The sequence below is a fragment of the Penicillium cataractarum genome, assembly GCF_028827025.1.
Source record: "Penicillium cataractarum strain IBT 29864 chromosome Unknown utg000007l, whole genome shotgun sequence".
NCBI classification, from domain to species: Eukaryota; Fungi; Ascomycota; class Eurotiomycetes; order Eurotiales; family Aspergillaceae; genus Penicillium; species Penicillium cataractarum.
This window is the reverse complement of record NW_026622743.1, coordinates 525,193-548,516: the sequence shown is the minus strand read 5'-3', so window position 1 is coordinate 548,516 and position 23,324 is coordinate 525,193. Positions and strand designations below refer to the sequence as shown.

Below are 23,324 nucleotides of genomic sequence, written 5' to 3'. Positions count from 1 at the left end.
GACAGCCCTTTTCAATCAGGTGGAGACGAGGAGCTGCCCTTCTCTTCTCATGTTGCTTTGCTCTTCTCCAGCATCTCATGTCTTTGGCATGGTATTCATATTGGAATATCGCTTCTATTCCCTTTTTTCAACCCCATTGATACACGTGTACGCGGTTTCTATGAGTTGTTAAGCGTTGTATGCTTAATGTCATGGTACCGTTTTATTAAACTGGGTTGCACTAGTATACAATATGAAGAATGGCAACCGAGAACTGCCACTAAGACTCTGATCCTAGTTAGAAACTTACCTTACGAATAGAATATGGCGCATCTGATACCTACCTATACAAATCCTCCTTGGCACTTATGTATTTATAGTAGGGGTTCAAATTTTTAGAACAGGGGAGAGAAAACAGGCCTAGCCAGAAACACTTTACCCTGCTCTGTTTCTAAAGAGTTCTCGGGATATCTTTTTAACTATCTTTTTAACTATCTTTTTAACTATCTTTTTAACTGTCTTTTTAACTGTCTTTTTAACTGTACCCCGATAAGATGACGTAGAAGTTTAGCCAGAGACATTGTCACAATGCTTTAAAATGATTGCTATATCAGTCATCACACTTATCATCCCAACGAACAGAAAATGAACCGTACAGATGTAAATGCACTCAATGTTAGCTATACGGAGTTAACAGATTGGACCTTATGAACAGCACCAAAACAACACCCTGGTATACTCTGATAGATTTTGTATCGTTCGGTCAGGATTCGCCGGTCACTACCTTGTTTAACTTGCTCGTACTATGACACTGGATACGGGTGTATCAGATTCCTTGTGGTTTGAAGCTATGCAAAACGCAACCTACATTACCAGCCTACTAGAGTCGCCAAGCAAGCAAAGGTAGCCTATAAAAGCTTAGCGCGAATGTTTCACGCTGAAACCATTACCACCCCTATGAAGGGGCATTCGTCTTTTGCCAACGTGCACTCCTCCAATGCTCGGTCGGTATCGGCATCGCGTAGCTTCCAGGCCAAACAGTCGATTTCTACTGATAAAGCCAACTGTCTTTGTGTCAGGTCAAGGTTCCAGTCATCGGTTCACCGTGCATACTGGGCGATTCAAATGACGACACCCGCTAATATGGACGCTACCACCGAGCCTGCAAACCACCTCACTCAGCTGAAACTCGCAAACTCGACACCATCTTCCAACTCATCGTGCGGGATAGATCCCCCAACGAGCTTATACTTTTCTTCTATCACGACCCCGCTACACCTCTATTTTGGGCTCAAAGGAAAATTCGATATATGGGACAACCTTTTAGCCGAGTTACCGACCGATGTTTTCGATTTACCCGCCCTTGACGTGGGCTGCTGTGGAGGCATGGCTTTGCTGAAGATTGCCCAATACAAGACCGACGCTGCTTCCGCTGGATCTAGAAAGACTATTTATCCCATTTATGGGGTGGATTCCTTCAAAAAAGCGGATCGAAGTGGTAATTCGCCGGAGGCGAAATACAATAGCGCGGCGAGCCTCGGTCTACTTGACCATATTGTCTTGCACACGGCCGATTTTACACAATTACCAGTTGAGGACGAGACAATGGGACTGGTTACTGCAAGCCTGTCATTTCACAGCGTGCGAAGGGCGACCCGCGAAAAGGCGATCATGGAAATGGCGAGAGTTCTCCGACCGGGTGGTTTGTTGGTTGTCGTAGAGCTGAGCGGAGCTCCAAAACAATTCAGCTATATATTGAAATCTTTGGGATGGGATAAAGTGGAATTTCGGCTTGCTGGATGGCAAAGCATGGGCAGCTCATGGCCATGTGAAGTTTTGCGGGCGACAAAGCCGATAAGCACTATGAATCATGATAATGTGTCAACAGAAGAAACAGAATTGAATGCTTGAAGCACAATGAAAACCGAGGCTTGAATCATAATGGACGCGAGAGATTTTCACTCGCCAGTTAAGGTCGCCGGACAGGGTTCATGAACTGGATAGTCTGGATAGTATTTTTCGCTTATCACCACTAAGGTTATAGAACTTCGGGTAGTTGCCCCCTCGTCTTAATATGTTTGAAGCTTCCTGCCACGTAGCAATCGCGTTTTGTCGAAACCTTGGAGTTTCTGTAATTTAGTCCTAGTAGGGAGGTGTCAAGAGGATGGGTTCATGGCTGTTGCCGATATATTGTTAACCCACAAGTCGGGTCCATCCATGGCATTAACCGCCCACAGAAAAGACGTGTGCGTGGTCAGATGCCATGAATACCACGGTTCCTACAGCAGTTCCTGCTGCGTGATTGAAGGCCGAGCAGAGTACAGATGTTGGTCAGCATGGTACTAGGGATATTCGGGGCGTACAGAATGAGTCCTGGGAAAGGGATCTTGTCCAATTGGTTTAAAGTGGCAGTTCAAATTTTTGGGAAAAGGAGATGGAAGAAAAAGACTAGCCAGACATGATTTAGCCACCTATATCTCTAAAGATCTTCCGGAATGTCTTTTGAGTTCTTTTTCCGGGAGGCATACCCTACCTAATAGTAATGAGCAAGGATGATAGCGTAGTAGTAGTCGGGATGCAAAACTCCCCGTTCGTCGTCACAAAGGAGGGCAAGGTTCGGGGGATATTCCTCTCCTCGGTAATAAAGGAAGTGATTAATCTTTATGAGTATTGTCTCATACAGTTCCCTAAAATTGTGGCGTACCATACTTATAGTAGCTCGATCTGGATTCTGGATCCCTGTCTCTTGGTGGAGCTGTAAAGTGGAGGAGGCTCCATACCGGGGTGGTGATATCATTAGTATACGATACCGTACCAGATAAATTACACGTGCCAAGAGCCCCAATTGCACCCACATGCCGCGTCAAATACACTACTTCGGCACTAAACATGACTCGAGACTACCGATACAAATACACCGGCAATACCACAGCCCCGAAATGATCGCCCTCTCTTTTTTCTCCTCTTTTCCCCCCAGACTCTTTCGTTCTTCACCACTCTCGTTTACCCCGGATCTCCCCTTCCTCCCCGATGGACCAACATGAAGCCCGCCGAGAAGCACTTTCGCTGCACGATCTGTCAGCGGGGCTTCACGCGCATTGATCACTTGAAGAGACACCATCTCAGGCGTACGTTGCCCCGCCCTGCAGGTTCCCCCCCCGATTCGTTGCTTAATCTAGACAGATTCCGGCCAGAAGCCCTACTCCTGCATTTTTTGCAACGAGTCCTTTGCGCGCTGGTATGTCCACGATCGCCTTGTTGCCATGAAACAACGTCAAGCTTACCCGTACCTACTAGCGACAATCTACGAGATCACTATACGGATTGCAGCCAGCGCGGAGATCGCAAGATCCCCGAGACGGGTCAACGAGGCCGGCGGCGACATGCATGTCAATCGGTAAGCCGGCTCACAGCTTCCGAAACCCCAAGATCGACCTTTTTCCTGACTAATAGATTGATCACCACCCATAGTGTACGGCGATGAAACTCCGCTGCGATGGTAATACCCCGTGCGAGTCTTGCGTTAAAAGAGGCTTTATGTGCACAAACCCGAAAGGGCCGAGTCCAAGTGCCAGTGTCGAGGATGGTAGGATGCGATGAACATTGGAATTGCAATCAGGGCTGATCCGACCCAGGAAAAAACTCGCCGAACCCTCAAATGCCTCCAATCTATAGACAACCTTCGGATCGCGGCTCGATTAAATTCCTCCTAAACGGCGGTACGGACTCTTTTACCGAAGGCTTCAGGCTTCCCCCTCGCAACGATCGCGAACGCGACATGGTGTATCACAATCAGACTGCGTTGGAGGAGGCAAACACAAATGGGGAAATTTACCCATCTTTCGACATGCAAGGCGACCGGGCCGACTTCTCACCAGGTTTTGCGGAGTCCGACCCGGCGAATCTACAATTCTTCCAAGACACGTTTCTGGACTTCTTCAATGGTCCTTTTGGTGACAGTCAGAAATCTGCGGAACCCCCATTTGCGGGTCAGGTCGCATACCCAGCTGCATTTGCATCAGGACAGGACGGCAACATGGCCCTGCCAGCCGAACAAGGGGTTTTTGAACCCGAGCGACCCTTCGCAATGGCTTTGATTCAATCGATTCTAGCACGAGCATGGACAGTCCCCTTGGATCCCAAGGCGCAAGAGGAGATATCAACGAACCTCAGCTTCCTGCTGACAACGGCGCGCATACGCAAGTTCGTGTCGCTTTATTTCAAGTATTGGCAACCAAGCTGCGCGATGATCCACATCCCCACATTTGACCTAGAATCAATTGCATTGCCTCTGCTAGCTGCAGTCACATTCTTCGGCGCCATGTATAGCCCTGATCAAAGGGAGGCGTACGTGGCAAAGCGACTGCTCGATTTTGCCGAACTGTTTATCTTTTCAAGTCACATTTACTCGCCAGAGACCGAAGTTGCCAGCATTTTCACTGGACTTCGAAGTGCCGAGGATGAATCGACTGATTGGATGAAATTTCAGAACTTCCAGGCTGGCTTCATAATTACAGTCGTGCAATACTGGGCAGGAAGCCGATCGTCCAAGAACCGTGCGATGGAGAATCGGTTCAGTGAGGTCGTCAAGGTAGGGGAATGAAAGTCCCGTAAATCCTCACACGAAATCTCACCATTATCACAGGTCGCCCGTCGTCTTAACCTTGTCAAAGTCCGGCATACACCCAACGAGGAGCAATTTGAAGAGCTCTTATGGATTCAAAGAGAGTGTCGTATTCGGTAAGTAATGTTTGAAACTCATCTATAATCACCTTCTAACTGTTTGTAGAACGATTAGCATTATATCACTACTGGACTGCGCGTTCTTCTTCTATCAAAATTATCCGTGTCGCTTGACACATGCGGAGATAGAGTCCGAGCTACCCTGTGAAGAGGCACTTTTCCGATCTCCACATCCATTTCAAGATCCCAAGTTTCGCTTTTCTCGCGATATTACCATATATCAGGCATTCCAACATATGTTCGAGTCATCTACGCAAGATGACCCTCGGGGATCGCCCCCATCTGCCAAGATGGATCTTACGGTTCTGGACATGTTCATTGTCATTCATGGTACACAAGATTTTTCGTATATTTCTATGACCGAGTGCTAATTATGATTTGGCAGTTCTATTCGCTTTTATCAATACACACATGACACTTGTGGGGCTACTCAAACGCCAAGCCCTTGTCATTCAATCTGCCCAAAACGAAGGCAACTGGGGCAAGAGCATGATCCCCGAAGACTCGATTCTGAGTTCAATCCGAACGGCCTTGAATCGCTGGCGTGACTACTGGGTTGCCTTGCGCAGTCAAGTGTCTAATGATGAATGGGCGTCGATGGGCTTCTACAAGAACGGGTACAACTTTTGGCTCGTGTCTCAACTGCTCATCACCAAGAAGGACGCCGTCGATGTGATTATGCAGATGGAAGTGCATTGCGAAGATAAACTCGAGAAGTTAAAGGTATTGTTGCAGGATGAATAACATAGATTCTGTGAATGGGTTTCTAGGAGTTGGATAGATCTGGACCGTGCTTCAGCGGAAGGCGTTTATTGGTTTCTTTCTTCTACGTCTTATGTGCTGTTATGTTTATGTGGGATGGTGTTTGGGCTGGTTCAAGCCCCGGCGTTTATGACATTAACTGATATCCTGGGCTCTTGCATTTTTGGACCCTTGCGTGCCCTTGTTGTTACAATGTCTCTATCTTGTATTTCTTTTGGTCTTTACATATCCTACAGCCGACTCTCCGAACCGTCGAATACAGTGTGATGGTTATCAGATCCCATGTATACGGCGTTTTTCAGATGCAAGGCGATTTATTCACTATATTCATTTCATTACAAATGAGATACACGAATTTCACTTTCGTTATTCCATCACGCGTATCCCAGATTCCAGAAAGTCTCTATGTTCTTGCCAGTGTCCTCATCCACATACGCCGGAGGCTCCGCAAAGGTGACATGTTCACCATGTACTTCAGCAATTTTACCATTCAACGATTCATCCCCCACGAATTGAGCCACCGCCTTAGTAGCCGTTGACATTGGCGTGATAATCATGGGCTTGAATAAATCAGAGCTTGGTGCGATATTCGTTTCTATTCCAGTCAGTCTTTCTGTCCATGTTAGCTCTCGGGAATGACTTACCGATGACAGCTGGAGCTAGAGCATTGATGCGAATCTTGTCTTTCTCGAGTCTACGAGCTAAGGAGCGCACGAGTCCGACTACACCGAACTTTGTGGTTGCGTATAATGGCGCGACTGGGAAGGGGTAGAGACCGGCATTCGAGGCGGTGCAAACGATTAACCCGTTTGAGGATGCTGATGGATCGGTCGTCGCATTTTTAAACATATAGTGAGTCGCCAGGTTGACAGCTGTTAGATAGATGTTAGAAAGCTCCGCAGCAAATTTCCTTTCAAAGCTCTCTTACTGTATATAACTCCCACCAGATTCACATCCATAGTTTTAAGATTCGGTTTGACAGGGCCCGCATCTCCCTTTGCAGGTAGCAAGTTACCCTCCTTTGAGATTCCCGCATTGGCGAATACAATGTCAACGCGACCTTGCTGGGCATATATTTTCTCAAAGGCTGCAGCTTGACTATCCCAGGAGGAGACATCGCATTCTTCAAAGGACACGCTCGCAGACAGAAACTCGGTCTGAAGGTGTTGCAGGACTTGGGCACCGGAAGTTAAGTTGACGTCAAGGATTGTAATATGAGTGTCTGGCTGAGTGATAAAGTGACGGGTTATACCTAGGCCAATGCCCGAGGCCCCTCCTGGTGGGAAGTTAATAGCTGTTCCATTTAGTTCTGTAACCTGGGATAACTCACCGGTGACAACGACGCTTCTCATTTTTCCGTTAAACTGGCTCTATTCAAAATCCCCAACTGAAAATGCAGGGCTAGAATCCCTATAATCTATGGGATTCAATTCCGCATCGGCAGAAGATGCCTGTTTCTTTCAAATTTCCCCTCCTCGTTTTTCCCCACACTGTTGTTCTGTTGTGGAGCTGGGGGATTTCCGGAGTCCGAGCAAGCCACTGATCCACAGTTTACAGTAGTTTACAGCCACCAGCGACTGTTCATACTTTTTTGTATCCATGTACTCCGTATACGAAGGGAAGAGAGCCTGCTTCCAATACCCGTTTAGCATTTTATCCTTTGTAAACTAAGTTCTTCTCGGCCGGGTCCTGGTGTTGTCACAACGTGCTGGTGCTAAACAACTGCCGGATCCCCGCATGCTGACGTAGCGTAAGTGCGGAATCATGCCTTCATTTTCTGTCATATGTATACCAGAAAATACTGTGTAATTTTTAGAGGAATAGTTTGGGGGCGGCTAGTCAAGACAACCTTCGTGGTCAGCTCTTTGGCGGATTCAGTCTGGAAGGAACTGGTTTCCCATTAAGAAGGGATTTTTGACATGGATATACTTTATCTAGGATCATTCTACACCCTACAAATCCTACCTTACTAAGTAGCATAGACTTTTAAGCCCCGAGCTCCATATCTGTTGCGTTCCTGCTGTAGATGCCGGTCTTGTCGGTTGATTTTGTGGCAAATTTGCCGAACTGGAGGGACGCGAGCTCTCTGTGTCACCCATCGCGATAGTTGATTCCTCGTCTCGCGGCATTCTCTCCGATAGGTTTAGACCTCGAAATCAAGTCATTTTATTTGCTGCATCGTTCATCCTTACGGCCAATATTTAGAGTGTCACAAGTCAATTTGAGGCTTCCTTTGACTCACTACCTCGTCTATAAAACGCCAACTAAACCTTATAAACGATTCCAAGAATTATATTCCCAAATGACAGTTCCAGTCTACCTAATCGGCGAAACCCCGTGGGGATCCCCAGTTTAGACGACCGGGGTTTCCCCACGATGGGGCCTGACAGCCCCATATTCTCTCGCCAACAATCGCCTCTTAGGCTCGTAGACGCAGACGAGCTCAAGGATCATCCACCTAAGCCTTGCAGCAGTACAGCTAGCACTGATAGATCATGTTGAAACTAAAAGACTATTCTTGATTGGAACCAGTAGAAGCTATAAACAGGGGTCAATGGCCCTGCCATGAGCTTGCATGCACGATCATATTCGATCGACCTCCTTAGTTGCCGACCAGAGCTTAGCAAATTCCTTAGCTCTCTTGGTTTCTTTAAGTGACTAGTTTCCAGCCAGTCCTTGCCGTTTCTTCTCAAATCTTTCTCCCGTCTCAGTCCTCAAACTACCCAAGTCTCCAATATGCCGCTTGGTATTCTAGACGATGACAAGCTGGAGCATATTCCAGGAACAGCACCCCTCAATGGTCTTCATTCCACCAATGAGTACTCGGGGGTTGATCCTGGCCTCTTGAAACATGATCCTACCGGACAGATTGTCCTGGTCCCTCAGCCATCTGAGTCGCCAAACGATCCATACAACTGGCCACGAAGGAAGAAGGAGCTTTTCACCCTTGCCTTTGCATGGGGCTGTGGATGTGTCGGAGGTATCATCCCTATAACGCCATTTACATCATTCACTCAACTTTACTGACCATTTCTTCTCAATTAGCTGTCGGCCCACTACTCGGAGGAGCATTCGTTCCCCTCGCAGCGGAATTCGGCGTCTCCTTGTCGACATTCGTCTCTGCCGTCCAGGGAGGCACGATCGCCGCTATCGCAGTAGGAAGTTTGATTTTCAATTCTCTGGCTGTGAAATACGGGAAACGTCCAGTCTATCTTGGAACAACGGTTGGTCTGATGGTGTCGTGTTTTTGGGCAGCTGAGGCGGGGAGTTTCCATTCTTTCGTCGCTGCTCGTGTCGTGTGTGGACTTTGCATGGCGCCTATGGAAGCTTTGGTTCCGGCGTCTATTTCTGATATTTGGTGAGAATTCCTCCGCTTTGACTTTATTCAATTCTAACAAATTCTAGGTTCGTGCATGAGCGTGGATTCCGGACGGCTATTTTCAACCTTGGTGTTCTTGGTGGAATCAATCTTGCTGTGCCAATTGGTAAATCTGCCTTCGAAATCTTTCATCGATATATCTACTAACACTGGTTTTTTCAATAGCCGCCGCAATCATCGAGTACAGTTCCTACCGAATCGCTTTGCACGCAATGGGGGGTGCCTTCGCCCTGGCACTCATCCTGATCTTCTTCTGGATGCCCGAATCGGCTTACTCACGACAGGCATTGAACATCGACACTGGAGACACCAACGTGACTACTCCCCTTCCTTACAATCCCCTTTCCTCTATACTAATATCTTGCAGGTCGTTGTTGAAGGAAAGGGAACAATGGAACAACTCGAAAACACACCCAGCGCTGGAATTCAGCCATCCGAGCCCCGAATCTCTTACAAACAGGAACTTCTGCCCTACAGCGGCTATGTCAACCATGTCTCGTTCTGGAATACCATTATTAGGCCATTCTATCTGGTTGCATCGCCACCCGTTCTCTGGGCTATCCTGCTTTTCACCACATGCATCTCGTGGCTAGTGGGTATTTCTCTCACCCTGTCCCAGATTTTCTCGGCACCGCCATACAACTTTTCTGTTGTCGGTGTTGGCGCGACGAACTTGTCTTCTTTCGTTGCATCGGTACTTGGAACTCTCACTGCTGGTCCTCTGATTGATGGACTGGTGACTCGAATGTCAAAGATGAACCGGGGTATATTTGGTAAGCTGTCCAAGTCATTCTTCCCAGCTACGTTCTAGTTTTGCTAACCAACACACGCAGAACCCGAATTCCGTCTTCCCATCATGGTAACCTACCTCCTGTTCACCTCTACCGGCTTCTTTGCTTGGGGTCAGTCCTCGTATGCGCAGGACCCGTGGCCCGTTCCCGTTATTGTTTGCCTGGGCTTGATCAATTTCGGTGTCCAGCTTGGTACTACGGGTGTCGTCACGTACGTTGTTGACTGCCATCGTGAGAAGGCAGGTGAAGCCTTTGCCGCGATGAACTTCATCAAGAACCTATTTGCATTTGGACTGTCGTTCTACATCAACGATTGGATTGATCAGCAAGGTGTTCGCGACTGCTTCTTCACCATTGGTGGGATCACGATGGGTGTTACCCTCTTTACTATTCCCATGTAAGTTTCCTTGTATTACCCTGGAGCCTGGATTGGTCATTAACTTATATCTACCAGGTACATCTTCGGAAAGCGAGCTCGAAGCTGGGTCCACAGACACGGAATTGCGGATCGCCTGTGAAAACTGGCTTCAAGGGGGATGTCGACGACTAGTAGTGCCATTCAAGGGTACATCGGTGCATTGTATACACTTATATAGTTATACGATACTTGAAAAGATCCCTTTCCACAATCTCACTTTGCTTCCCCTCCAACTCCTCCATATCCCAATTCCCAACAACAAATCGACCATTCAACCACTCCCTCCGCTGCGAACATAACCAAACAACCGTATCAGCAGAAAGATTCGCCTTATCAATTAACAGAAATTGCAAATACTCCGGGAAATTATCAGCCATGTCTGTCTTCACAGTACCAGGATGCAGAGTGATACAGATAAGATTCTGACTCTCATAGTCCCGGGCTATGAACTCGGAGAGCCGGCAGTTAGCGAATCGCGATGCCTGGTACGCCGATGCGCCGTACGTCAAGCAGTTCGCTGCTAGAGAAGACATATTGATGACGATCCGAGTGTATGCCTTCAAAAGCAGCGGGATGAAGTAGTGACAGCAAAGAAATGTTCCCTTCACGTTGACTTCCCACGCCTTCCACCATTCCGCCGGATCGATTTCGTGTACTGGTTTGTTGAATTCAACCAAATACCCCGCATTATTAACCAGGATATCCAGTCTTCCTCCAAACGCTTCTTCTACTGCCCCTGCAGCAGCCCGAACGGATTCATCTGATGTGACGTCCACCTGCAAGGGGAGAATCTGAGGAGGTGTGATACCGGCCTCGCGGGCGGTTTCTTCGATTTCTCTCACGACACCTTCTAGCGAGGAACGAGCTGCAAGTGCGATTCTCGCACAGCCTGCTTTGGTGCATCTAATAGCTGTGTCACGTCCAAGACCTCGTGATGCACCCGTAATGAGAATAGATTTCGAGGCGAGTTCTGTTCCTGTTGGTGTGATGAAGGGGTAGGTATCGTGGTGGGTTGTTGGGACGAAATTGGTTAATGCGTTGGAGTTTGTGAGACGTGCTAGATCTTCAATTTCACTGTGTTCCATGGTATTTAATGGAGAAATTAGACAGTATATGCTAGTATACGTGGGATAGTTGAGATTGAACTGAACGTGGAGAACTGTTTAGCCATCTTATAGCCCTGCGATCGAGGGCGGTTAAAATACCCTCGAAAAGAGACTCATCTACTATTAAACTCAAAAGAACACACAACCTGAGAAGAAATAGGCAACCTCATTAAAGAGGTGAATCGTGTCTTTGAATCTTGGGGTAATTCGGAATGGTGAAGTCACAATCGCCAAGCCACCGTATCATATCGCCGAAAGAAGCGAATAGTTCAATCTGGAGATGAACCACGGCGCATGTCACACTCCTCGGGTCAGAGCTTAACTAGGAATTAAGGTCGCTGATTGGCTTGGTTATGTCAAGAACTTTTTATTTTGGGAGCTGCCAAGCGACAGGTTCACGACGTGCTTACTATAGGTGAGCTTGCGTTGGAGAGTCAAGGCTCGGTTAAATCCACCTATTTGCGGATGAAAGCCTTAGAGTTGCTATCCCAAGCTTTAATAATTCTAGCAATATTATCACAACCGTCTACAGTTATTTTCCTGGTCAGGAGATGCCGCAGTGATAAATTATGACTAGGTATATGTACGCGACGACTCAAAAGTAAGATGAGAGGCTAAAATTCACTCTTATTAAATTCGCGACCGCTTCTAAATCATCAAATTTCCAAACGTAATTATCTCCCATCGACTTTTGTCTAGGTGGAAGTACAGTTCACGGCCAACAGGCTGTCATCGACCTGTTCAAGAGAGAAGAAATTAGCAATCTGTCTCGCAGTTCGGGAATACATGTTATTCCGACTTACATTAGTGCACGTGAATGCATTGTATCCCTTAGGGCTGGTAACCTCAATCTCAGTGGCGTAGATATCAGAGCAAACCTAATAGAGTTAGCTATGTCTCGTGATTTGAAGAATCGTCTTTCAACTTACAGTAGGGCTGGAGCAGACGATTGTTCCGACCTTGGGGTCGTATTTGCCAGAGGTGGTACCCTTGATGTTGGTGAAGTGGACATCAGAGATGGTCATGCTGCTCTGTATATTCCAAAAATATATGGTTAGCGTTGCAAGAAAAACGAGTGGATAAGGGAACTGGTGAGAATTGACGTACGGGGTACTCATTGCACAGAGTGAGGTTGCTCTGTCCGTAGCACTGGGTGACCTCGATGGCATAGTCGACGTTCTGAATGGTCATAGTATCGTAGGTGATGTTCTTGACACTGCCAGAGCCACCTCCACCCTGCAAGTCGGTGGACAGGGCAGAAGCAACACCGGGCCAGACCTTGATGCGGGCACCGTCCTAGGTAATATATTAGCGTTGACTCTACACAGGCTGAATCATCGATCTTCAAAACACGTACAGATGCGTTGAACATCGAAATGTTGTAGACAAGGACGTTCTCGACAATATCGATTTCGTTCTTGTACTGGCCCAGAGAACCAACGGAGATACCGTGGGAGCCGTTGCAGTGGAGGTTCTGAACGATAATGTTGGTGCTGTTGGGCTTGAAGGAAACGCAGTCTATCAAAAACATCAGCTTTGCCGGTAACATTCGAGCTCTGGAACCTATCCCATACCATCACCGTTGTTGATCACCGAGTCCTGAATGACAATGTTGTCGGAGCGGTAAATGTCCCTATTCAACATCATTAGCTCAAGCCCTTTCTAATATTTCGACCGGTATAAGCTCACCATCCGTCAGTGTTCTTAGCAGTGTTCTTGCTCTTGCTGTAACCGGTAATGTCGATACCCTCGAACAGGACATTGGACGAGTTGGCGACAAAGTGGTACCACTGCGGGGAATAGCGGAGCTTGAGAGGGCCGATAGTACCGCCGTTCAGCCCGATAATACCGACAAGGATAGGACGCAGAATCAGAGCGTCCGCAGCGTACAGGTCGTACCAGACCTGACCATTGCCATCGAGGGTACCGTCTCCGTAGACGTTGACGTCGGTTCCACCGAGCTGGAAGAAAGTCGTCGCGTTCTGGTAAACTTGCTGGAATGCATTGGCTTGCCAGTAGTCGGTGTCGTTGGTGAATTGGATTGTGCCGAGGATTTCTATAAGAGCGTGAGTTAGCTAGAGCTTTCTTTAAAGCGCTTCGCTCATCGGTATGATTACCTACCCAGATCCACGTGCTTGAGGAAGGTCATATCCATGGCCTTGCCAACGGTGTAGGTCTTGTCCGCGTCAAAGACAACCTTGCCGCCATTGTTGCACTTCTTCAGGGTCGACAGAATGTTGGCCGAGTCATCGATGCCGTTGCCATGGCTGGGAACGTGGCAAGTCTTGTGACGGGCCTGGCTGGCAGGGAGAGGGTGGAATGGCTGATGAGGATGGCACGCAGCACTACGAGACGATCCATTGGCCTCGGCAGCAGCACTGAGAGACAAAACGAGGCCAACGGCCTGTGTCAAAACATTGGACACCTTCATTGTGACGAGCAACGACAATTCAGGACAGATCCAGGATCGAGCTTGCGATTCTGAATTGGAGGAGAGATCGGCAAGGAACCACAACTACAGCTCCCCGCGTGGCAGCTCCCTCCTTATATATTCTCCGCAAAGTAAAATTGATAAATCGGCCTTTTTCCCATATTGGCATTCATGGGGAGACAGTGCACTGGTGCTAAATTACCCCCCATGTCGCGGTTCGCTGGGGTAAATCCACAAGGACTTCATCCGGGGAAACGGGCGTGCGGACTGTGGGGAAGCTAGAGAGTGAAGCTGGCATGGGCAGGCGATGGGCGTCGCGTTAGCGAAGTATTTCGGAGATTGAATGAGTTTCAATTCCGTCGCTGTAGATGATTGTGGGGGTCCGGTTGGAGGAAGATCTGGGGGTGGAATTCGCCGATTGGGAGGAAAATCGAAATCTCCGGGTAAATCGACTGGGGGGTGGTTGGGGAAAGCATTTTGGGACCTGCGCATATTACATGGTCCGTGTGGAGTCTTGCAGGAATTATGTCTCTTCTCATCGAATAGAAGAAGAATACGCTAGGTATTGCATTGGTTATGTCGGCGTTGATTCGGAGAATATCACCGGTTATTCTGTAGAGGGACACTGCTACCACTCGGCCCTACGCCCTACTTTCGGAACAATTCGACAAACAGAAACAATCACTGGCATGGTTTATATGTACAGCGGGTCCCCAATAGACACAATATATGTCAGCGCAAATGGTGACAAGACTCTCGATCAGATCCCAGATGAATCGTGCCCGTCTCCAGACTTTTTCCCCCGAGGTCTCTATAGATGCGAAGCAGATATCAATCCAAAATCTTTCCAAACCCCATTACCCGCAACTGCAACCGCAACCCCTTCTTTCAGTATTCGCTTAAGCGGTCTTCTCACCAACAGCCTTCACGGCGTTCTCAGCCTGGTCCACGACGGCCTTGGCAGAGTCGGCAGCTTCGCCCTCGAGCTCCTTGGCGGCCTCCAGGGAAGAGCCCGTCTGGCTGCGCTGCCACATGAAGATACGCGAAACCTGAACGACACCAACGCACCCGAGGAAGAAGTTAACGGCGGCAAGCCTAGAAAAGTGCGGAGTTAGCTAGAGGTCGACGGAACGGGGGCGGATGGAAGCAGAACGTACAGGACGTTACGGGGCTTGATAATCAGACACCAGCGAGTCCAGATGGCACCGGTGGCCATCAGGGCACAGTTCTGGGTCAGAGACAGCTTCTCAGCTGGACGGTTGAAGTCGGAGATACCGGCGATGACAAGAGCCCACTGTTCACAATCAAAATCAGCCACGTCCTTTCTTATCATCTCAATATGCTAAATCCCGTGTATTCAACACAATCTCGTAGTTCGATATCGATTAAATGGTATAACGAGGGAGAATCGCGCTTATCAAAACGAGGGATCGATCGAGTCATAAATCGTACCTTCATAACGGGGGCCCTATTACATCAATGTTAGCATCAATCTCACCCCCATCGTAGACAAAGCCAGATCCTAAGGAATCAACCATACCAGAAGTGCACAGTCTTCACACCAACGGGGCTGTTCCACATGCGCTGGAAAGCGCTCTGCTGCTCTGCGGCGCCGGCCTCGGAGCTCTGGAAGCGGAAACCCTGAGCACCCGGCCGGCGGAATGGCGCAGAGGCATTGCGGAACGCAAAGCGAGCGTTGTTCAGGAAGCGGAAACCCACACGAGACGACGACATTTTGTATGTGTGGTGGACGAGGAGGGGAGAGGGAGAGGTCGAGAGTCGAGGTTCAAGAGGATTCCCAGAAAGGTTGGGGTTGTGAGGAAGGGCGGAATCGGCCGGTGAGTCGGGATCAGCGAGTTTTCCGACGGGCGAGATGAGATTGATATGTGTTTACCACCACAAAAATAGTAATGAAGAGGATAGAAAAGAATCAGATAGTATTAATAAATGTACTTTAATATCTAATTGAGATTATCATAACCATCTCTCCGTCGCCTTTCATCTTCGGGCGGGCAGTCCCTTCCGGCTGAGGTAATCATATCCCGCTAAACCCAAACAGGACTAGTGTCAGTCTCTCTTTGCTGGGCGAATCACCGCCGCTGTGAATAATGCACCTCCGGCCTCGTCCTGCTTCGTGATACCCCTCGGCCTCTACGCATCTCCCCTGTCTCCTGACTCCCATTCACCATGTCGGGCAAATACGTCTTCTCCAAGGGCCTGAAGGAGCTCCGCTTCCTCTTCTGCCAGACCTCCGAGCAGAGTGCTGCCACAAGGCATGTGTCCAACAACCATTCCGTTTCCAGTCTCATGGCCACTTGACGGGCTATACGGATGATACTGGAACCAATTGACTAACATTTTCCTGCTCAAATAGGTCCTTCATTAACCGCGCCTACCCTACCATGAAGAAGCACAACCCCCACACTCCCATCCTGATGCGCGAGGCCAGAGGCACCGAGCCCCGAGTCTTTGCCAGATACGGTACGCCCAACACCCAATTCGCAGCATCGAGGATGGAAAACTAATCAAATCAATCAATTGAATACAGAGCTTGGCAAGGAGACCCAAGCGGCCCTCTCCGGTGAGTTACTCCAGCGCGTGAACACACCTAAATACCGATCGCTGACTTTGCACAGGCCTGTCCGACTCCCAGATCGAAGAGCGCATCACGACTCTGGTGAAGCAGAGTTCATAACGAACTTCTCTCCCAGTATAACCTCCCCACGCATCGTCCTTCAATGTTCTCTCTCGCGCGTTATCCCGTCCCAAAGTTACATGTACCTTGTACCTATAGATGAAATCGAACCTCATCAAAATATCAACAACTTCTCATTCTCATTCGCACGCTTTGCTATGCTATGCTTTCTATTTCAAATTTGTGTTTCTGACTACACGCTATAACGATGTACTAGCATTATTCAGCTCCCCGAACCGGAACTGCGCCCAGCTCATGCTGCCCTCCGGCAACGTCCAGATTCTCTTACCCACGTCCTCGTGCGCCGCGCCCGCTCCAACATGGATGGGTAGTAGGTGGTCAAAGGTTGGGTGAGCCTGGCGAGCATCTGGACGCTTGAGAAGGTCTGCCAAAGCCTGTTCCCGCTCCGCCGGCGCTTTCGTCGCAGCATCTTTGAGAGCCTCGTCGAAGCTGACGGCGTACGGCATGGGGCGAGGGTTACCGAATGTAAAGCGCAGATCGCGCAGGTTATGCACAGCCATGCCGGAGACGATAATGAGGATGTTCTCCTCGCGCAGGCGGGACACGGCTTGGCCGAGGCGGTAGTGCTGATTCGGGTCTTCGGTATCGAAGAGGGAGACCTGCACGATTGGGACGTTCAAGGGGTTCGAGTCAGGCTCGAATGCTGCATCGCTATTAGTATCGCCCCACGTAGAGTTTGTATTGTTGTTTTTCGTATAACGTACCGCACTTGAAGCTCGCCCATACACCGTGGTCCAGACCACGCTTCACACCCTTGGCGTCAATGCCAGCTTCCTTCAGCGCATCGAGCACTTTATACGAGACTTCTTTGCTGCCGACATTGGGATACTTCTCCTTGTAGTAATGGTCCGGGAAACCATAGAAACTGCGCCGATTAGCACGATTCCATCATCAGAATTCCCCCACTCCCCGCAACGTACTCATAAATCAGATCCGTGTTTTCAGCAGTATTCACGTAAATAGTATCCCGACCACCCTGCCAATGCGCCGAGAACACCACCACAGCACGCGGCTTCACCTTGGTCGTAATCTCACGTCCAATCTGACCCAGCTTCTTGTACGCGGGATGCTCCACATTGTACATGACGTTAGGCTATATAACGATTAGCGACGGCTCGTATCACACCAAAGACGACCCTCGTAGAGAGACAAAACTCACTCCGCCATGACTCAAGAAATAAACAGGCGTCTTCATCTTGAGCCCCGCTTGTTCCGTAATTGATGACACTACCGCAGGTGTAGGCGCCGACCCAGTCGACGAGCTAGCAGCAGCCCGCGAGGAAGATCCGAAAAGTCGACGGAAAACGAACAGATTGGCGGTATCGCGCCAGAAAAGGGCAACCAGCGCGGCAAAAATGACGGTTATCACTGAAAGCAAGAAAACGCGACGATGACTCGTCTGAAGATTCGCAGAATTACTCGTTGATGGCGTGTTCTGCTGGCGTGCTTCCGACGACATATATATATCCGGGAGGTATGAGTGTGGCGCGCAGTGGCGATTGCAGAAGCTTTATTCTTAAATAATCCCGCTTGAAGAGGTACAGCGATAAGGCCTGAGCTTCTTTTTGGGACTGGATTAGCAAGGAAGTTTATTTGATTATGGGATAATCGCAGAGAGCGAGTTTGTTAGAAATACCAGGCCCGCGTCGGATATACGGGGATGCCGATGGCATAAGCCGATCCGATTGCTGTGTAAGCGCGGAATGGGCCCGCGCGGTAACTTTTCGAAGCGCCCCCCGCCAAACAAAGTAAGTATAGAGCGATAGGGCATGTTAAGAAGATAAAGATCGAGTTTATAGATGGGTGATTTATATCTGTCATGTCATTCTATTCAATGTAAATGCAGCCAGGCCTCGCCCTTAACTAAGGGTATCAATCGTGTCCACTAGTCATGACTTCGTCCGAGGAAGCAAAGTAAGTATGCACAAAAACAGATTCCAAAAAAAGCCAGAAGAAAGTACAAAGGGCGTGAATGTACTCGAGCAACAGAAGAGCAAGAAGAGCGAAGAAAGCCTTAGCAAAAGTGGGGGGGAATTGTACAGCCCAAACCCGAGATGAGAGAGCCCTATCCAACTGAAACTAGCAGAATAAAAGCCACAATCATATCAAGACAGGAAAAGAAGAATACATCAAACGCCGGTCATTAGGAAGATACATGCATGCCAATCTGCGAATGGACAGAAGCCAGTTCCATACAATAGACTCGAGAAAGTCGAGATATCCGAGCATGGCAATAGGGTAAATAGGAAAATTACATGACGATGCAGTCTCCATCGCTCTGCTTGTTAACGGCTGAGCGAGAGAGACGCGTCTTTTGCATGCGACTGCCGCCCTTTTTGAGGTCTTCCAGACGCTCCCGGGCCTTGGGGAATCCTTGCGCTGAAGAGGAGAAGGAAGGTTAGCAGGGACATCTAAGTTAATCCCAATCAGACAGATCACTTACCTGCAGCACGCCAATACCACCGTTTCGCATCTTCCAAGTTGGCCGTGACACCGATTCCAACCTCGGTGAAGTATCCCATCGCATATTCGGCTTTAGCAAGACCAGCGGTCGCAGCCTTCCGTGCCCACAGATACGCCTCGGTATCATTCTGCTGAAGAATGCCCTCCGACCCAGTAAGATACCAACCACTCAGAGCTAGCTCACTTTGGTGCTCGCCCTGCGCGGCAGCACGAGTGTACCAAATAATACTCGTCCGGTTATCGACTGGACAGCTTAGCAAGCCGTACTCGTACGCCGTACCGAGACGGAACTGCGAGAACTTGTAACCCAGATCGGCTGCCTGGTGGAACAGCTGTGAGGCGTATGCTTCGTCTCGAACAATGATATCGTTGCCGCTCGCATTCTGGTACATGAGCGCCAATTCATGCAGAGCGTGCGGGTTTTCCTCATCAGCGCGCTCAGCGGCTCGCTTCAGCCATGAGACACCCTCACGAGGACTCCGGGCTTGACCGAGCAGTCCCTTCAAGTTGATCATACCCATCTTGTACATAGCAGGTGTGTCGCCCATTGATGCAGCACGCTTGTACCACTGCACAGCCTTGAACGGGTCACGCTTGGTGCCGCCACCTTCTTCGGCGCCGATCTCGCAACAGACGGCTACTCGGTATGCGGACTGGGCATGGCCTGCCTTGGCAGCAGACTGATACAAGGCAAATGCTTCCTTTGCATCGACTTCCAGTCCCAGCTGACCCTCGCCGTAACAGTCTGCCAGGTAGAACTGCGCGTCCGGGTACCCGGTCGAAGCGAGTTTCTTTATGATCTTGTACGCATCCATCACGTACTTTTCTTTAGCCTTGGCTTTCATCTTGGGGTCTAGGCGGTTGTTGTCGGCCACGAGCACGGTTGATGCCTCGACCAGTTTCTTGGCAAGCAAAAGCTGCGTCTTTTGATCGCCGGGGTTGCCTCGTGCTTTCATTTGTAGTTGCTGAAGCTCCTCGTGCGTGACAGGCTTGGGCCCCGTTTCCTCTGCCGGCATAGGCTGGGGAGCGGCCGGGCCAGGTCCTGGAGCGGGACCTGGTGCCGGAGCCATAGGTGCTGGGGCACCGTATTGGCGGACTGGCGCTGGCTTGGCGGCTTGATCGTGCCCTGGTCGGAATGGTACCGGCATCGGATGTTGTGGAAGAGCATCCGGGTTTGGAATTTCTTCATGAGGCAATGGCTGTTCCATGGGGTACCCTTGATTCCCATACGGGGCATGGCCATTCGGGGGATAACCATGGTCTTCATAACCGTTCGGCGCATATCCACTGTTACCCCCATGCATGGGCATCGGGGGTGCATCGTTAGGAATATCGAACTGGAAGCCAGCATTTTCAAACTGATTGGGAGCGCTAGGCTGTCGGAGATCAGGCTGAGACCTAGATCGCGATGTTCCCTGGCTTGAATCAGGAGTGTAGGGCGCATATTGGCCGCCAGCTGAGGAAGAGGGGGAAGTGGGTGTTTGCATCGGCTTTGGGGTATCGAGTCCCATCTCGTCAATGGGGCCTTTATGTTGCGACGGCATCGCATCGAAATTGGGCATATCAGGTTCATCCTCATTGCCCTCGTAGTAACTATCCAAGAATTCTCTAGGTGCGTAAGAAATCCGGCTTCCTGGGTCAGCTGGGATCATCAGACCAGGACCATGGCCACCATCCATCTCATTGGTAGGGCGGCGAGGAGCTCGCATGCCACCGGCAGTATTGGGACGAGCTGGAGGCATTTCGCTCATAGGACTAGATGCATAATCGGGTTCTTGGTAGGATGATTGACCGGGATACATGGGAGGTCCCGTTGAAAGAGGCATAGTTGCGCTTCGACCCGGTGGACCCATGGGAGGTCCATTGGGGTCCATGTAGGCTCGATCAGGCCGATCCATTCGACCAGAGCTGGCTGCGCGAGAAGGGCCTGGAGGGTATCCGCCACGGCCACGACTGGGAGGTGGTCCGCGTGGGGGTGGCTGTCGCATATCTGGTCGTCGTCCGTTGGAGTTGGATGTGTGTGGCCGAGGTGGGGGACCTCTGCCGTTGATGTCCATTGCCGCCATACCCTTTTCTAGACCTCCACGAGGCGGAGGACCGCGTCGGTCTCGAGGATCTCTCCCACCAGGAACAGAGGGAAAGGGATTATCGAAATCACCTGGAGGTGGCCGGGCACCCGCTGATATCGCAGTTAGGACAGAGCATACTGACGGACATAGTGTGCTAGGCATTACTTACGAGGTCGGGACCGGCTTGATCCCGGTTGGCGTTCTCCAGGATACCCGCGACGGTCATCATATCCTGCCGAAGGACGTCTGGAATCTGGAGCACCCGGTCCAGGAGGCGGGCGCATCGAGCGTGGTTGTTGCGACGAGCCGTACGGCGGGGCTCCTGGAGGACCAGCTTGGTAACTATATGCTGGGTCTTCATACCCTCCTCCACCTCCATTGTCTGGGTAGTCATATCCTCCTTCTCCATATGCACCGCCGTATCCAGCATCAGGTGCATACCCGGGTCCTGAGGCAGGTGACACTGGAGTCTGGTTGTCATACTGCCTCATAGGAGGCGGCCGTTGCGCCGGGCGCTGTGGATATGCCATGGCTTCGGGTTACGGGCAAGACAGAAGTGCGGCCCGAGTCGATGGCCAGGAGTTTGCGATCGCGCAGGTCGGTTAGGATCGCATGCAAGGAGGGTTTCCAAGTCGCTTGTCAAAACGAGGTCAGCACACTTCGCACACGAGCGCACCTCCTCCTCTCCGCACGGGACGGTACCACGTGCCCAGGCAGGTAAAAATAAATCAGGTGCGAGGCAAAAGAATGTGAGACTCACCACGATCAACCGAGCCTCCTCAACAGAGCAAAAAAAGACTCAACCCTTCAACTCTGTGATTCACAGGGCGCGGGGAAGGGGAGATTTGAGGGGGTTCAGGGCGGTCGGGGGGGAGTTTGAAGGAGACCAGCTTTAATAAAAAGCCGACCCACACACGCCCAGGAACGCCTGCCGTCATCGACTTCGCTCCACCATGTCTCGACTCTCGTGGCGCAAATCACCAGCGTCCTCTCCACGGCTACGATTCGCTTGGTTGCCTGGTGGAATTGAGACACGTTATACCCCCCTCTCTTCTTCTATCCAGGCATCTTCGACTTTTGACTGGCACGACAGACGAGACAAGGCTAAAAGGCGCGCGGTTATGCTGACCTGGTACCTGACGATCAGGGGGGAGACCCTCCCCCCAAGACCACCGGAGGTTGACGCTGCAGGAATGGGGGCCAATGTAAGCCCGTCATCTTTTAGGCGGCCAATTCTCCAATTTGTTTGCGTCGCGCATGTTATAGATGCGTTTCCGACCTCCCTTGGCAAGGGCTTGAGGCCATTCCAATGATCCCATCCGATGTATCGAATTCAAACATTCATGCAATTCTATTCCTAGGGTCCCGTCCACCAATCCGCATTCCCCAAGGGCCACTCTACTTGTGGTCCGACTCCACTCTTCCCTGGGAACCCACGGCTGGCAAATTTTTCTGCCCAACGGGACTCGCTCGTTCGGGCATTCTGAGTGCTCATCACGATCTTTTACAATTGGGAAATTGCATGCTGATCAGATCCATGGGATGACTAACAATGGAGTTTTTGCATTCCACAGGTCACGGATCCCACTCAACATCTCCTATCGTGACTATGGATGCCTTCCAGTAAAACAAAGACTACAGGGACATGCTCGGCCCGCAGTCCTCTTTAGGAATTGTGGGGAAAAAGAACACTTTTCGAAGTCCGAGACGACCACAGCCACATTGACCACAGCCACACCTGATCCACTCAAGATGAATCTATGAAGCGAGACAAAGAACTCATATGATGGCCCTTGTCTTACTCCAACATCGTCACTCGGTTATTTCAGCTTGAACTCGAGTCCCAGGGTGTCTCTGACGTCGACCCTCGGCAAACGCCAGGTCTATAACCAATGATGAGAGTGAAGAAAGAACTCGTTAGCAATGGATTTTAGAGAGCCTCGCACTGTCTTCTTACCTAGGTTATCATCAGTTGGTATACATCTTAAAGCAAACCATATACTAATTAGCATTTATTGTCCTAAGGATTCCGTGAACCCACGAGGGTCTTGATCTAGGATCTAGTGTTTTTGTGAAGATTCAAGGTCACCAGCCTAAAAAAACAGCTTTCATTTATCCCAAAATATCTCGTAAGAAACAGGCTAATGACAAAGTCCATTGTTCGCTAACTAGACCTCCATTACCGGCCACGTAGAGATGTACTATCTCTACCTCCCGACCTCGTTGTCTCTCCTTTACGATGCGATACCGTGCTATATTTTACCATGACTGTATTATGTAGAGACTTAATCTATATACATTTAAGCATCACTTCGATCAAGAATCACTGCCAAGGGAAAGCAGTGAAGATGGTACAGGAGCCATCTTGGATAGCAATGGATTCGAAACTGCTCGGTGTTCACCTCTAGCTTTGATGGCTAAACAAGTTTACGTCCATAGATAGCCCGAAATGTCTGCTTTAAAGACT

General features: G+C 49.8%; 10 protein-coding genes across 10 annotated transcripts; 4 read left to right on the top strand and 6 right to left on the bottom strand.

The window, feature by feature from the left end:
* Nucleotides 1-906: 906 nt before the first annotated feature.
* N7496_007833 (class I SAM-dependent methyltransferase) lies at nt 907-1,890 on the top strand (the record flags this gene model as incomplete). Its single annotated transcript, XM_056700752.1, has 1 exon — nt 907-1,890. The coding sequence occupies one exon, from the start codon at nt 907-909 to the stop codon at nt 1,888-1,890; it is 984 nt and encodes a 327-aa protein (XP_056552815.1).
* A 1,129-nt stretch (nt 1,891-3,019) lies between these two features.
* On the top strand, nt 3,020-5,466 carry N7496_007832 (uncharacterized protein; the record flags this gene model as incomplete). The annotated part of the gene is made up of 8 exons (XM_056700751.1): nt 3,020-3,107; nt 3,163-3,217; nt 3,277-3,376; nt 3,451-3,565; nt 3,615-4,570; nt 4,625-4,719; nt 4,769-5,052; nt 5,108-5,466. 8 exons carry the CDS (start codon nt 3,020-3,022, stop codon nt 5,464-5,466), a joined length of 2,052 nt encoding a protein of 683 aa, XP_056552814.1.
* Nucleotides 5,467-5,858: 392 nt separating this feature from the next.
* N7496_007831 (putative short chain dehydrogenase/reductase) lies at nt 5,859-6,836 on the bottom strand (the record flags this gene model as incomplete). The annotated part of the gene is made up of 4 exons (XM_056700750.1): nt 5,859-6,079; nt 6,129-6,356; nt 6,413-6,760; nt 6,815-6,836. 4 exons carry the CDS (start codon nt 6,834-6,836, stop codon nt 5,859-5,861), a joined length of 819 nt encoding a protein of 272 aa, XP_056552813.1.
* Nucleotides 6,837-8,220: 1,384 nt separating this feature from the next.
* N7496_007830 (cycloheximide resistance protein) lies at nt 8,221-10,172 on the top strand (the record flags this gene model as incomplete). The annotated part of the gene is made up of 7 exons (XM_056700749.1): nt 8,221-8,464; nt 8,530-8,842; nt 8,890-8,969; nt 9,029-9,177; nt 9,231-9,636; nt 9,697-10,051; nt 10,109-10,172. 7 exons carry the CDS (start codon nt 8,221-8,223, stop codon nt 10,170-10,172), a joined length of 1,611 nt encoding a protein of 536 aa, XP_056552812.1.
* A 70-nt stretch (nt 10,173-10,242) lies between these two features.
* Nucleotides 10,243-11,157, bottom strand: N7496_007829 (SDR family NAD(P)-dependent oxidoreductase; the record flags this gene model as incomplete). Its single annotated transcript, XM_056700748.1, has 1 exon — nt 10,243-11,157. One exon carries the CDS (start codon nt 11,155-11,157, stop codon nt 10,243-10,245), a length of 915 nt encoding a protein of 304 aa, XP_056552811.1.
* Nucleotides 11,158-11,873: 716 nt separating this feature from the next.
* Nucleotides 11,874-13,609, bottom strand: N7496_007828 (putative extracellular exo-polygalacturonase; the record flags this gene model as incomplete). Its single annotated transcript, XM_056700747.1, has 8 exons — nt 11,874-11,915; nt 11,982-12,056; nt 12,108-12,209; nt 12,286-12,474; nt 12,536-12,696; nt 12,753-12,811; nt 12,868-13,234; nt 13,300-13,609. 8 exons carry the CDS (start codon nt 13,607-13,609, stop codon nt 11,874-11,876), a joined length of 1,305 nt encoding a protein of 434 aa, XP_056552810.1.
* Nucleotides 13,610-14,508: 899 nt separating this feature from the next.
* On the bottom strand, nt 14,509-15,343 carry N7496_007827 (mitochondrial pyruvate carrier family protein; the record flags this gene model as incomplete). Its single annotated transcript, XM_056700746.1, has 4 exons — nt 14,509-14,704; nt 14,767-14,903; nt 15,062-15,077; nt 15,150-15,343. 4 exons carry the CDS (start codon nt 15,341-15,343, stop codon nt 14,509-14,511), a joined length of 543 nt encoding a protein of 180 aa, XP_056552809.1.
* Nucleotides 15,344-15,796: 453 nt separating this feature from the next.
* Nucleotides 15,797-16,304, top strand: N7496_007826 (L51/S25/CI-B8 domain-containing protein; the record flags this gene model as incomplete). The annotated part of the gene is made up of 4 exons (XM_056700745.1): nt 15,797-15,888; nt 15,984-16,090; nt 16,158-16,190; nt 16,246-16,304. The coding sequence occupies 4 exons, from the start codon at nt 15,797-15,799 to the stop codon at nt 16,302-16,304; spliced, it is 291 nt and encodes a 96-aa protein (XP_056552808.1).
* A 200-nt stretch (nt 16,305-16,504) lies between these two features.
* On the bottom strand, nt 16,505-17,784 carry N7496_007825 (DODA-type extradiol aromatic ring-opening family dioxygenase; the record flags this gene model as incomplete). The annotated part of the gene is made up of 4 exons (XM_056700744.1): nt 16,505-16,968; nt 17,030-17,190; nt 17,246-17,418; nt 17,485-17,784. The coding sequence occupies 4 exons, from the start codon at nt 17,782-17,784 to the stop codon at nt 16,505-16,507; spliced, it is 1,098 nt and encodes a 365-aa protein (XP_056552807.1).
* A 792-nt stretch (nt 17,785-18,576) lies between these two features.
* On the bottom strand, nt 18,577-21,387 carry N7496_007824 (uncharacterized protein; the record flags this gene model as incomplete). The annotated part of the gene is made up of 3 exons (XM_056700743.1): nt 18,577-18,704; nt 18,769-20,967; nt 21,027-21,387. 3 exons carry the CDS (start codon nt 21,385-21,387, stop codon nt 18,577-18,579), a joined length of 2,688 nt encoding a protein of 895 aa, XP_056552806.1.
* Between the last annotated feature and the right edge of the window lie 1,937 nt (nt 21,388-23,324).